Source organism: Rhinopithecus roxellana, chromosome 2 (genome assembly GCF_007565055.1).
Source record: "Rhinopithecus roxellana isolate Shanxi Qingling chromosome 2, ASM756505v1, whole genome shotgun sequence".
NCBI lineage: Eukaryota > Metazoa > Chordata > Mammalia > Primates > Cercopithecidae > Rhinopithecus > Rhinopithecus roxellana.
Window position 1 is genome coordinate 149,934,960 of NC_044550.1, and position 14,287 is coordinate 149,949,246.

At 39.0% G+C, this 14,287-nt stretch overlaps 1 protein-coding gene across 7 annotated transcripts in view; it reads left to right on the forward strand.

Annotated features, from left to right (window-relative positions):
• The first annotated feature begins 3,754 nt into the window (after positions 1-3,754).
• The window catches only part of AASDH (aminoadipate-semialdehyde dehydrogenase), a 43,172-nt gene continuing 32,639 nt past the window's right edge, over positions 3,755-14,287 (forward strand). For 2 of the 7 annotated variants that reach the window (XM_010355233.2, XM_030922203.1), the window contains exons 1-4: positions 3,755-3,900; positions 6,632-6,903; positions 8,396-8,516; positions 12,501-12,817. In XM_010355233.2, coding sequence (XP_010353535.1) covers positions 6,674-6,903; positions 8,396-8,516; positions 12,501-12,817 — 668 coding nt within the window. In that variant the 5' untranslated portion in view covers positions 3,755-3,900; positions 6,632-6,673. Of the gene's footprint in view, positions 3,901-6,631; positions 6,904-8,395; positions 8,517-12,500; positions 12,818-14,287 lie in introns of those variants that run through there. The other 5 variants (XM_030922211.1, XM_030922213.1, XM_030922220.1 and 2 more) reach the window with 5 other exon arrangements.

Here is a 14,287-nt window from a genome sequence, read left to right on the forward strand (position 1 = left end):
AGAGACGGTTTCACCGTTTTGGCCAGGATGGTCTTGATCTCTTGACCTCATGATCTGCCCACCTCGGCCTCCCAAAGTGCTGGGATTACAGGCGTGAGCCACCACTCCTGGCCTTCCATTCTACTTTCATAGTTAGCTGTTCTTTCCTCGTGCTCTGTGAAGAGGTGCCTTCCACCATGATTTTAAGTTTCCTGAGGGCTCCCCAGCCATGTGGAACTGAGTCAATTAAACCTTTTTTCTTTATAAATTAGCCAGTCTCAGATATTTACTTGAAGCATATGAGAACAGACTAATACTTGTCAAAACACCAAGCCTGAAAAACCCACTAATTTGCGCTCTGCCTTCTGAGCAGCTGAACACTGTTAGAGTAAATCACACAATGCCTTATTATCCCAACTGTGATAATGTGCTACAAGAGCACATAACAGGAGGACCTACCTAACCTTGTTTTCAAGTAGAGTCAACGATTTTCCAAATTATTTTTGAACTTTTTTTAAAGGAAACAATGACATTGACAACTGAGAGATGAGCCCTAAAGTAAGTAGAGTAGTGCCAGTCAAGGTACAAAGTATCAGCAGGGTACAGGGTGGGCATTTAATATTTCCCTGCAACTGGAACAATGTAAGTGGATGGAGCAGAGTTAAAAAAAAAAAAAAAAAAAAGATGGTTTGGGAAACAAGCACATAAGACATGAATCCCTGCTATAAGGGTGCTATTTAGCATAGGAGGTCAGATTTGGAAATAATGCAGCAACAATAACTGATGCTGTAAGAAATATATGTCGCTGTCTGGGAAGGGTCTGGAATTGAAACCTATTTCAAAGTTAATAAGATAGCCTGTTATCTGTTTTATGGCAGTAAACTTGGATTCCTGAGTGACAAAGAACTTTGTAATTTATGGCAAAAGCAGAATTCAGAACTTCATGTTTATGCCAGTTTTCCATGTCCCCCAAGTCCCACCGGGATGGTGAAGATGGGCCCCCATGGATGTCTGCACATGCAGTCAGTGGGTTACATTATAGGAGAGGAACACTGAGTTTGGGGGATTCACTACTTTTGTAGTTAAGTGGAAGCAAGCCTACTCTTTGGGAAGAATACTTGAGCTATGAAACGGATCATCCCAAACAACCCTGAAAAATGACCTAGGGTAAAGAGCAGTTAGGACCTTACGTTCTTGGCAAACCCAGAATTTGCAGGTCCCATGACAAATGACCCCTCCCAAGAGTATGGTGGGTTCATGGGATGGAGTTTGGAGGAGTCTGGATAAATTATTCTTCAGGGCTTGAAGAAAGGCATCGCTGAAGACGTGATGTTTAAGCTATATTTTCATCAGGCAGACATGGAGAAAGAAGGGTATTTCAGCCTGAGCCCAGCCAAAACACAGATGTGGAAACATGATAAGGACTTTGTATGCTCAGAACTCTTACTAGCCTCTCATTATGACTAGAGTTTACAGTATCAGGTATGGGGAATGTGGAAGATGGGTGGGGGAGCTGTGGCCTGCTGTGAGAGCGAGTTAGAAAGAAAATGAGCTCTCTTGTTTACCTTGCTGAACAGTCTGAATGTTATGCAGGCAACAAGGGATCATTGAAGCTTCTTATTCTCATAGCAGAAGAATGCTATGACTGATCTAGTATATGTTTTAGAATGATAACCCTGGATTATCAGGTAAAAATGCTGTCTTAAACATAGTGTTGTACATTTGCTCCCTAAGAGTCCCTGAAAATGACAGTAACAGGATTTTTAAAGTCATAAACTCTTGAGGGTTAAGGAAAAGGAATAATGGAAATAAAATTCTGGAATCAACAGCAAAGGGCTCAGTTGACTCGAAAAAGCTGAATTGTAAACCCCCAGTGAGCAAAACCAACAAGCAATTCTATTTGTATCACAGAAACCCCTAAAAAGCTCAGAAACTGTCTTCAGGAAGCAGAAGTGAAGAGGGTAACTAAAAGGACTGGAAGTTCATTTAGGAGAGTTACATCCTTTATGCCACCCCCCCAGCCTTATTCTGAAGGCGAAAGAAGGGAGAAGAAAGGAAGAACCTCCCTTCTACAGAGAAAGAGGGAGGGGGGCGCCAAAGCCAAGAGTGGAGACCCTGCGGGATGCGGATCTGAAGGCTTTTCTTTATTGTTCAGTAGTAAAACGGGGTCTCTGTAATGGAAGACACCAGGCACTTAAAATAAGAGAATTAAGTGAAAATTGTACTAAATTCTGAGACATACCCCAGCCTCCATATCCCTCCTCTCCCACTTGATTTTCAACAAACGTCCTATGGGCTCAAGATCTTCCAATCAACTTTTAAATATCCCCCCCACTTACATATGAGCAGATAATGACCACTAGACATCCTAGGAAAGCCTCTTCTTATGAAAGATAGAGCACAAAACCAACAGGAGAAAGAAAAAGGAAACAAGGGAAATAGATACTGCAAGGGAAGAAAAACTTTTAAAAAGATTATTAATATCACAGAGTTGGAAGATGATACTGGAATAATAAAACATCATTTTGGCAGCAATTTAGAGTCAATCAAAGGCAAACAAAACTGAAAACGTTTTAGGAAAAAGCTGACCAAGTACACCTGAACTAAAGTGGCAGTAATGGCGATGAACATCTAAAAAACGCAGGTTCTAGGGCCCCTCCTAGAAAACTAGGAGATGAACCTCTGGGGATGGAGTCCAGGAATTTGGAATCTTTTAAAATATCACTCCTTGCAATTCTGATGTAGCCAGCCGGGTGCTGGTCTTAAGACTGAGAACTAGAGGACCCAGGATGTAAAAGGGTAAGTGGGAAGGTTAACTGGCTGGCTGGGTGGATGATGGTGTCATCCCAACATAGAAACATAGACAAGATACACTTTTGCCCACTTCCAACCTAAATACATAAATAAGGCTGTGTCAGTTTGAGTAGCCCATGGGACATCTTGGAAAACTATAGCTGGCATGTGGAGATATTTTTTGCTTAGATTCGTACCACAGTTTTCTTGTCACCAACAACTACGGCTGCGATAGCGTCCCTTTTTTTCAAGTACTGTTTTGATGCAGAGCTGAATTCGCAATCCCTCCCCCGGCTAAAATCCCCAAACAAAAAAATCCCGATTACTCTGCCACTAGACAGTAGCTTTAAAACACCGCTGTTACTACCCTTGACGCTTACTGTGATAATTGACATGTCTCCAACTGTAACAATTCCCTTGGAAACAGAAACTTGTATTCAGGCATATAGTTTACAAAACTCCACCTCGGACCTGCTTTAATTTCTTTACAGGTCCTAATAAATGCTCCTGTCAAATTCCTTATCGTTTCAATCTGCTTCCCAATTAAAAGGTCAGCATCATGATGACAGGAACGTCGTTTGCAGGCGTCACTGCTGCAGCCATATCTCCAGCACGTTTTCAGAAAATGTCATTGGTTGAAGGCCAATAACTCTCCTATTTCACAATGATTTCATCTCTCTTCACATCAACCCTAGGTGATGTTTTTATTCTCACCTTATGAACGAGAATACTGCGGCTCAAAATTCAAGTCTTGCCCAGAGTTTCTTGGCAAGTACGAAAGGGTTATGACTACAAACTGGTCAGCTCCAAAGTCCTTGCAAACCCTGTCCGAGACCATGCGCGACCCCAAAGAGCGCCAGAGCAGATAACCAAAAGTGAAAAAGCCTACAGAACTCTTCTCTCAAGTTGGCGCTTCGGCTTCAGGAGAGGCAGGGTCAGCTCGACACAGCCTGCCTGGGGTCGCTCGTACTGACGTCACATGGCGACGCGGAAGATTTGCGTATGGGGCCTCGCTCTGGGATAGCTTTACGGCTTCTGGGAGCTGCAGCTTCGCGGTGAGAAGTATCCGTGACGAGCCGTCCGGGAAAGATCCGAATGCGATCAAACCTAATCCGCGAGACTTGCTAAGTGAGTCGCCGCAGGGCGCGGTGTCCGGCGGGGGTCGGTGTAAGGGAGGCGAAGTGCCGCGAGGCCTAAGCCTGCTTCCACACACATTTGCTCAGCTTCAGGACCACTGCCTGGCCTCAGATTTGATACATCGGGGTCTGGCGTGCTGGTGTGGTGCAGACTAACCTTGACCTGTGTGTACACTCCTGCGTCACTAGCCTCCGGCCCTCCTTCCCTGCATTCAAATGGAAATAAGTGTGCTCTGCGCTCCGCTACCCCCTAGAGTGGTTTCGAAGAGCAGTGAAGAAATGTTTAGGAAGCTATAAAGTGCATTGTTACTCGCTGCATACCGTAAATTAAGAAGCAGGTGGATTGGGAAAATAAAGTTTCTAGATTATTTATCCATTTTTAAAACAGCCAGTGACCTAGAGAGAGGCCCCATACCAGTAGAATTTGTTGACATTCTTAAGATCTCTGTTGACTAAATAGCAGCTTCTACGGTTGTAAAGTAGCAAATATCTTAAATTTATTCCTTTTACATATAAAATCTGCTTACCAGAGTTTGCTATTTTTTTTTTCCTTTTTGAAGTCTCAAACATTTGGGCATTATTAAGTATAGTATTCTCTACTGCAGAGAATGTTATTTGTGATTCATGAATGAAAATGAAAACCTGAAACAACAAGAATGGGTTTTACCTTAAATCTCTGTAGCAACTATTGGGAAAATGGAAAGAAACATCTTAATTATCGTATAGATGTGTAGGTACCCTTCCGCACTACCTGTATGTTGCGAAATAAACTCATTCCTCATCGTTTGAGCGCATGCTGCAGAAAGCCTTCCTTATATTTACATAATGATCATTGTATGTCTGAGAAAAGCTTAAAATTGTATCTTGTGCATAAAAAAGAGCTAATATGTATAGAAATGCTTACTAAAAACAATGTAAGTACCAAAGTTGCCTTACATGTTTAAACTTTATATTTAGAAATCACAGCATTTTCAAACTGATGGGTCTTGGCATTTACTGGTTCATTTTACTCTCTTTAGGATTTTTTTTCTAATTGATGTTAATTAGTTAATATAAATGAAAATTGAGTCAGTCGGGAAATCAGTTCAAATAGGTGTGAACAAATTAAAAAAGAAAAAAAGAAAAAAAAAAAAAAAAAAACTTGGCCAGGCGCGGTGGCTCCGCCTGTCATCCTAACGTTTTGGTAGGCCAAGGTAGGTGGATCACTTGAGGTCAGGAGTTGAAAACCAACCTGGCCAACATGGAGAAACCCCGTCTCTACTTAAAAAAAAAATAAAAACAAAAATTAGCCGGACGTGATAGCGCGCACTTGTAATCCCAGCTACTCGGGAACTTGAGGTGGGAGAATCTCTTGAACCTGGGAGGCAGAGATTGCAGTGAGCCGAGATGGCGCCACTGCACTCCAGCCTGGGGAACAGAGCGAGACTCTGTCTCAAAAAACAAGCAAAACTTTACTGAAGTAGACTATTTGGTAAGTCTTACTTGCTTTAAAATATGGAAAATAGAGTTCACAGAGGGAAAAAAATAACCTTTACCTTCAAGGAAACACTGTGAGTTTTTCTTTTACCATTGATCCCGAGTGTTTCTTTCTTGAAATACTGTTTCAAATCTTCTTTTAGTATAATCTGCATTAAGAAACCCAGAGAACATTGCATTGATATACTGCTTTATTGAGTTGTAATATTACATTTTCAGTCTAAATGAACTTACTGGCAATTTAAAAATAAAATATACAGTATGAAGAGTTTACTTCTTGACAATTACACAAGTATGACTTCTGTAAAATACTAATATTATAGGAGTAATAAGCACTGTTTTTATATATAGTTGTCTAGAACTGAATGAATAGGAATAGGGTTTTTTACTTTTCTTCTGTCAAAGATTGATTTTGCTTTCATCTGAGTTTAGCTCCTACTGGAATTTAAAAGCAAAGTTTATTTACATTAATCATTTTGTTTTATTTTTATTTCATTTACTTATTTATTTATTTTGAGATGGAGTCTTGCCCTCTCACCCAGGCTGGAGTGCAGTGGCGCCATCCTGACTCATTGCAACCTCTGCCTCCTGGGTTCAAGTGATTCGCCTGCCTCACCCTCCAGAGTAGCTGGGATTACAGGTGCATGCCACCTTGCGTGGCTAATTTTTGTATTTTTAGTAGAGACAGGGTTTCACCATGTTGGCCAGGCTGATCTTGAACTCCTGACCTCAAGTGATCCGCCCCCTTTGGCCTCCCAAAGTGCTGAGAATACAGGTGTGAGCCACCGCACCTGGCCACATGAGTAATTTGAAAGTCACCATACAATATTTTGACTAATTTATCTTAACAAATCTGTAACAGTTACTGAAGGAAAGTGAAAAAAATTAAGTGTGGGGTCCCTTAAATTTGATTTTATTGATTAATTTTTTATATATTTCATATTTACATTGTGGTCCGTTGAGAGAGGTCTCCATTTTTACCTGCTTCATTTTCATCTGTGTATACCACTACCCTCCCAAATTTTTTTGATGCTCTGACCCAGCATAGGTTGATGTATCAAGTTAATTTTCAACCTCATTGTCCTCAGTAAAGTCACCATAGACATTTCGTAAGTTCAGAGATTCTTCATTTATATATCTTTGATATAATTATTTTTGTGAGACATGATTATAGAGAAGTTTCTCCCTGTCCCTCCACTGAGCTCACTAAAACTCCATCTCCCCCTAACACTTCTGTATATACACAGGGTTCTCTGCTGCAAATTGATGTTTAGATAAACTTCAGTGAAATGACTCTTCAGGAATTGGTGCATAAGGCTGCCTCCTGTTACATGGACAAAGTAGCTGTATGTTTTGATGAATGCAACAACCAGCTTCCAGTTTACTATACCTACAAGACTGTGGTTAATGCTGCTTCTGAATTATCAAATTTTCTGCTGTTACACTGTGACTTTCAAGGAATTCGGGAAATTGGTCTCTACTGCCAACCTGGGATAGACTTACCCTCTTGGATTTTAGGGTAATATTTTTTAGAACTGTAAATTTGATGTTACTCCAAGCTAATGTAATTTTTTAATAGAGTATATTACAAGTTACTGTTCTATTTACTATTGGATTTTTCTGTATTTGGTCAATTGTAGAGAGGCTAAAGAAGTTTGCATTTCCCCTAGTATTATTTTTAATTATTTAAATTAATTATTCTGAGCTTATTTAGGAGAGACTAGAAGCTTTTACTAATAGAACATATAAGTATCTCCAAAATATAAGGGCTTCATTAGTCTGTTAAAGGAAAACAATTATGACAATTTATAACACTTTGTAGTTAGATAAAAGAAAACAGGATTTCACAGATAACATGACTATGTTTTTTGTCCATAACTGAAAATTTGAAAATTTAAGCACTAAGGTATTCAATAAATCAGTAAATTAGAGTTTTGGATAATAGTTGATATAGATTGAAATATGAACCTATTGGAAGACACTGTTCCAACAAATATTTGCAAAATATTTAATCATTTAAATTGTTCTAGAATGTTATCCTCATGTAGTGATTTCTATTCTAGAACTCTGCAATAAATATAAACTGCCAAAGAAAGAGATTATTCATTCTATATGTGTCTTAGTAAATTAATTATATAAGTATAAAGCAAAAGATGTTCAAAAATTTACTTTTGGCCAGGCACAGTGGCTCACACCTGTAAATCCCAGCACTTTGGGAGGCTGAGTCTGGAGTATTATTTAAGGCCAGGAGTTCGAGACCACCCTGGTGACTTAACAAGACCCCCATCTCTATAAAACAATAAACAAAAACAACAACAACAAAAATTTACTTTCACTCAATTATTGACAAAATTTATTGAGAACTTACTATGTGCAAAGATCTGATATCCTTAAAGTATACCTGAAGCTACTTAAAATGCTTAACTTTTAAAAATCTTGTATTTCTCTATATTAAGTGATGAGAATTTAACATAGTAAATACTTAGGGTTTTCATGAAGAAAAGATAAAATGACAGTGTTTATTTATTTATTTATTTATTTTTGAGATGAAGTTTCACTCTTATTGCCCAGGTTGGAGTACAATGGTATGATCTCTGCTCACTGCAACCTCCACCTCCCGGGTTCAAGCAATTCTCCTGCCTCAGCCTCCCAAGTAGCTGGGATTACAGGTGCCCACCATCACGCCTGGCTATTTTTGTATTTTTAGTAGAGACAGGGTTTCTCCATGTTGGTCAGGCTGGTCTCGAACTCCTGACCTCAGGTGATTCACCTGCCTCAACCTCCCAAAGTGCTGGGATTACAGGTGTGAGCCACTGTGCCCGGCTAAAATGACGGTGTTTATTACCAATTAAGTGTCAATGAAAACATTGGAAATTTCTGATCAGCAATAAAGCGCTCCAGAAACCATTTTTATGCGGCTACAAAAAATAAAGTGCATAGAGAAATAGAAATGCTTAAACAAATACTAAATCAACAGACATTCTGTGCTGACTGTGTACTTTTTTCTTTAGAATTCTCCAAGTCCCAGCTGCTTATGTACCTATCGATCCAGATTCACCACCATCATTATCAACTCATTTTATGAAAAAATGTAATCTAAAGTATATCCTTGTTGAAAAAAAACAAATTAATGTAAGTCTAGGTGTTTCCATTGTTTTCTGCCTGTATTACATTCTGCTAAATGTGGCAAGGTTTCTCAGTCTTTGCACTATGACATTTTTAGGGTTGAGTAATTGTTGTGAGGAGTGTTCCATACATTATAGGATATTTAGCAATATCTTTGACTGCACTCACTAGACTTCAGTAGCACTTCCCAGTCGTAACAACAAAAAATCTCCAGACATTGCCATTTGTCCCCTGGAGGGGCTCTCCACCCTTCATACTGCATTGTGAACCACTGTTCTGTGGTATGAACAGATCTGTTAGCCTTATAATAATATATTGTGCATTATTTTGAATTTCCTTTCTCTTTCCAAAGTATTTCCTGTACTGCAAAATTTTATAATACTTGAAACTTTCATATTTATGGCAATTACATTGGTCAGCAACACTGAAGAATTATAACAAAGCTTGCATTTTGAAAAAGAGACTGGTACTTAGAAGAGATCTTTCCAGAAAACTAAATTTATTGTTTTTTATTTTTAAATGATTGCCAACCAAAGATGTAACCAAGAAACACTGCTTTGGGGGCAAGAATTATATCTTCAGCAAGATGCAGCCCATGCTTCATTATTTATTTATTATTTATAAAATACTGTTTTACTAAAGGGGAAGAACATTATAAAAATAAATTCAATTTAGCCTGTTTTTGCCCATTTTCTATATGAGCCAGTTTGTAATGGGGTAACTTAAATGCGTTACTCCCTCCTGCCCCCCCCCCCCACTGTGTATGTGTGTATGTGTGTCTGTCTTTGTGTATATAAGAAGTATCAAGAACTTGAGATATATGGGGGACTTTCTAGTGACTCAAAGGGTTTTTTTGTTTTGTTTTGTTTTTGTTTTTCTTTTTTTTTTGAGCCAGAGTCTCACTCTGTTACCCAGGCTGAAGTGCAGTGGGCAGTGGTGCGATCTCAGCTCACTGCAACCTCTGCCTCCCAGGTTCAAGCGGTTCTTGTACCTCAGCCTCCCAAGTAACTGGAATTACAGCTGCATGCCACCACACCTGGCTAATTTTTGTGTATGTTATTTTTAAGTAGAGACAAGGTTTCGCCATGTTGGCCAGGCTGGTCTTGAACTCCTGACCTCAAGTGATCTGCCCGCCCCGACCTCCCAAAGTGCTGAGATTACAGGCATGAGCCACCACACCTGATCTGGTTAATAAATGCTTTAAAAATAAATATTTATTAGTGTGTAGCTGAAGTTTCCTCTACTCCTCAAATTGGTTATTCTATTGTTCATAAGTAAGCAAAACTGAAATGGGGATGTGATGTTTATTTTTCTTAGCAACCTTAGTGAAAATTTTATAAAGGGTAACTTAGTATCAGTATTAATTGTCAATATCAAGGTATTCTTTATGACCAGTAGGAGTTGGGCATAGCAAAACCCAAGAATGAACGAGTTGAGCATAGCAAAACCTTGCTTCCTATCTCATGATTTTGATGATGGTGTAAGTGTTCTTCCTTCATTTAACACAGGAGCAATCAGTATTTTTAAGCATCTACTGTACGTATCCATTAAAGCAACAGTTCTCAACTGGGGACAGTTGGCAATGTCTAGACATATTTTTTATTGTAATGATGGAAGTGGGGTGCTACTGGCATCTGGTGGATGGAGGCCAGGGATACTGCCAGAAATCCTACAATGTATAAGACAGCACTCCACAAAGAATTATCTGGTCCAAAATATCAGTAGTGTTGAAATTGAGAAACCTTGCACTAGGGACAGGATGATTGGGAGGGCATTGGTATATAAGCCTTCCAGTTTTTTATAATGTAGTTGGAGAGAAAAGTTATTACTCCTGAACCCATAACATCTACATAGTGTAATAATTTTCCTAAGTGAAGTAAACATAACCTAGTAGATATAGTAGAATTTTAATGAGGAGGGATGATTTTGAGCTAGATCTGAAGAGTATGTAGGCCTTTAATTTTGTAAATATTACAGGCCACACCACATCCCCTACCCAGTGCATACACATACACCAAACACACAAAGAAAACACTGTAGGCTTCTGGGTTGTGACCCTTTTCTCATTATTTATGTTGATTTATTTAATGTGAAAACTTAGGTTATATTTGCTGTTGTTGTCAACCTAAAAAGATATATTCAAAGAAACCTTACTTTCAATGTATACAAATTTAGCTTAGCATCTCTTCATCCAAACTCACTTCTGCATTAATTCGTCTCCATCCACCAAATCACCTGGGCCAGAAACCCAACAATTTTCTTAGACTCAGTCCATATCCAGAAAGTCACCATGTCTTATTTATTCTTTGCTCATAGACCCTTTCTAACCACTCCTCTTGCAGCAGAATAGTAGTTCAGGACCATATAGTATATCTGAATTACTGCAAAAGACTCATTAAATGATTCTCACTTAACAGAATCTCATTTATTATTCTGTCCTTGATAGAGTCTAATCTATGCTATTGCCACCTTCAATTGGATCCTGTCACTTACAGGTTAAGATCTAAACTCCTTTGTGCTGACTGTACAAAATTATTAAGGATTTGCATCTCATCTCCTATCAACTATGCACCTCACCTTTTCCCTTTCCCCCTCCCCATTCTTTACCTTAATTGGAATGCTTAATGTTCACATATCAGCTTTCCCAGGTCAGATCCTCAATGTTGGTTGTTTGCCTGAAGTGCCCATTTTTAGCTCCTTATAACAAATATTACCCATGAAGCAATCTCTGACCTTCTAGGCAGAGTTAAGTTCAGCATTCTCTGTTCCCATTAACATTTCAAGCCTGCTTTATTATCATACCACACTGCATTATAATTGCTTTTATATGTCTGGTGTTTTTGAAAATAGGTTTGAAAGTAAGGACAGCACTTTGCTCTTGGAGATTTATCTATCTTTTCACCCCAGGTATATAGCAAGTACTCCTCCCAACTCCCCAAAAAAGTCATGTTGAATGAGTAAATGAATACATTTGGCCCTCTGTATCCAGAGGTTTCCCATCCGAGGAGTCAACCAACTGCAGACTGAAAATATTTGGGGCCCACGCCTATAATCCCAGCACTTTAGGGGACTGGCGCAGGAGATGATTTGAGTCCAGGAGTTTGAGACCACGTTGGGTAACATAGTGAGACCTCGTCTCTGCTACAAATAAAAAAACTTATCTGTGTGTGGTGGTGCACACCTGTAGTTCCAGCTACTCAAGAGGCTGAAGTGGGAAACTCACTTGAGCCCAGCTGTTCAAGGTTGCAGTCAGTTAAGATTACACTGCTGCGGCCGGGTGGGGTGGCTCACACCTGTAATCCCAGCACTTTGGGAGGCCGAGGCGGACGGATCACAAGGTCAGGAGATCGAGACCATCCTGGTTAACACGGTGAAACCCTGTTTCTACTAAAAAGAATACAAAAAAATTAGGCGGGCATGGTGGCAGGTGCCTGTAGTCCCAGCTACTCGAGAGGCTGAGGAAGGAGAATGACGTGAACCTGGGAAGCAGAATTTGCAGTGAGCCAAGATTGCGCCACTGCACTCCAGACTGGGCGAAAGAGCGAGACTCTGTCTCAAAAGTAAAAAATAAAAATAAAACAATAAAGATTACACCGCTGCACTCCAGCCTGGGCAACAGAGAGAGACCCTGTCTCAAGAAAAAAGACAATATTCAGAAAAAAAAAAAAACCCAGTGCAACAGTAAAAACTAATACAAATTTTAAAATATAGCAACTATTTACATAGCATTCATTAGCATAGTTTTATATTAGTTATAAGTAATCTAGAGATGATTTAAAGTACATGGGAGGATGTACATGGGTTATATGCAAATACAGCAACATTTTATATAAGGGACTTGAGTATGTTCAGATTTTGGTATCTGAGATGATCCTAGAACCAATTCCCCCATGGATACTGAGGGATGACTGTATTTCATATTACTTCTATATAAAGAAGAATATCTTTTAACATACTAATATTGTAAACTTTGTCCTCCATTTCACACAGAAATTTAAATCTTTTCATGAAACGTTATTGAGCTATGATACATTTACAGTAGAACATAATGACCTAGTGCTCTTCAGACTTCACTGGAAAAATACTGAGGTGAACTTGATGCTAAGTGATGGAAAAGAGAAATATGAAAAAGAAAAAATAAAAATCAGCGTAAGTTCTGAGCATGTCAATGAAGAAAAAGCAGAACACGTGGATCTGAGGCTAAAGCATTGCTTAGCGTATGTACTACATACATCAGGGACTACAGGGATACCGAAGATTGTCAGAGTGCCTCATGAGTGTATAGTACCAAATATCCAGCATTTTCAGTAAGTTCTATTCTTTGACTCTTTCTTAGAACCTATATTTTAGGCCAGGTGTGTGGCTCATACCTGTAATCCCAGCACTTTGGGAGACTAAGGTGGCGGATCATTTGAGGTCAGGAGTTCAAGACCAGCCTGGCCAACATGGTGAAAGCTGTCTCTACTAAAAAAATACAAAAATTAGCCAGGCGTGGTGGTGGGTGCCTGTAATACCAGCTACTGGAGAGGCTGAGGCAGGAGAATTGCTTGAACCCAGGAGGTGGAGGTTGCAGTGAGCTGAGAATATGCCACTTACACTCCAGCCTGAGTGACAGAGTGAGACTGTCTCAAAAACAAAACAAAATAAAACAAAAAAACCTTGTATTTTAAAGGGAAAAATAATTTAAAAACTTTTGGTTTTATAGCTCTTGTTCCTAAATTAATAATCCTAAGAAGTAATTAAGTCTTTTTTGTTTCAGCTGTATCTGAACTTTAGTTCTCTGCAGACTAGGGCCTTCACCTATTTCATCCAAGCCCAGGGCCAGACACGGAACAAACAAATGATGTGATTAGAAGCTTTGCATCTTAATTATTAATAAAAAGGGAGAAAGGGTTTTCCTAGCATAGGTACTAGCAGAGTTATATGAGAATGAAGGAGTTTGTCCTGCTAGAATGTCAGAGCAGGGCCGAGGAAACAGTGAAAGATCAGGAGCCTGGTATGCCCAGTTGAAGGCTGAACTTAATCCAGTAGATGATGGGGAACCATTAAAAGATTCTCATTTTACTAAGTTCCCTCTTGTAGTAGTATCGTGGTGTTTGACTTGCTGATGTGGTCAAGAGATTAGAAATCGCCAAAGTTGACATTCTTAATTTGCCAAGAAAGAGAGGAGGAAGTGAACCTTAGGTCCTAGAAAATCAAAGGAGTATACAGAAATAGAAACCTCATGAGACACGTATGTAATTTTATGTGATTTTAAGTTTTATGTAATGTTAAATGTTTAAGTAATATTCAAAAGTAAAATTGAATGAAAAGGGAAGAAAAAAGAATCAAGTGAAGTTAATTTTAACAGTATATTTTATTTAATTCAGTATACCCCAAAACATTACTTCAATATGTAATCAACATAAACATTACTAGTAAGGTAGTTTGCATTTTTTATGCTAATCATCTTCAAAATCTGGCATTCATTTTATACTTACACATCTCAATTTGGACTAGCCACATTCTTAGTGCTCAGTGGACCTGTGGTATTGGATGGCAAATGCAGGCCTGGAAAGAAGAAATGGTTAAATGCTGGTAGAGAAAGATGTCTGTTGTAATTGACAATATAGTCTTTAGTGACTTCTTAAGTCCCCAAGGTTGCAGATAGATTACATTAGGCTGGAGATAAGAGAATAGGAGATAACGAAATAGAGGTCATAAAAGTCAAATGTTATTTTCTAGAAACTGGTTTTAATGGAAAAGAGGGAATTCTGGGATAGACATAGGTGTTTTTA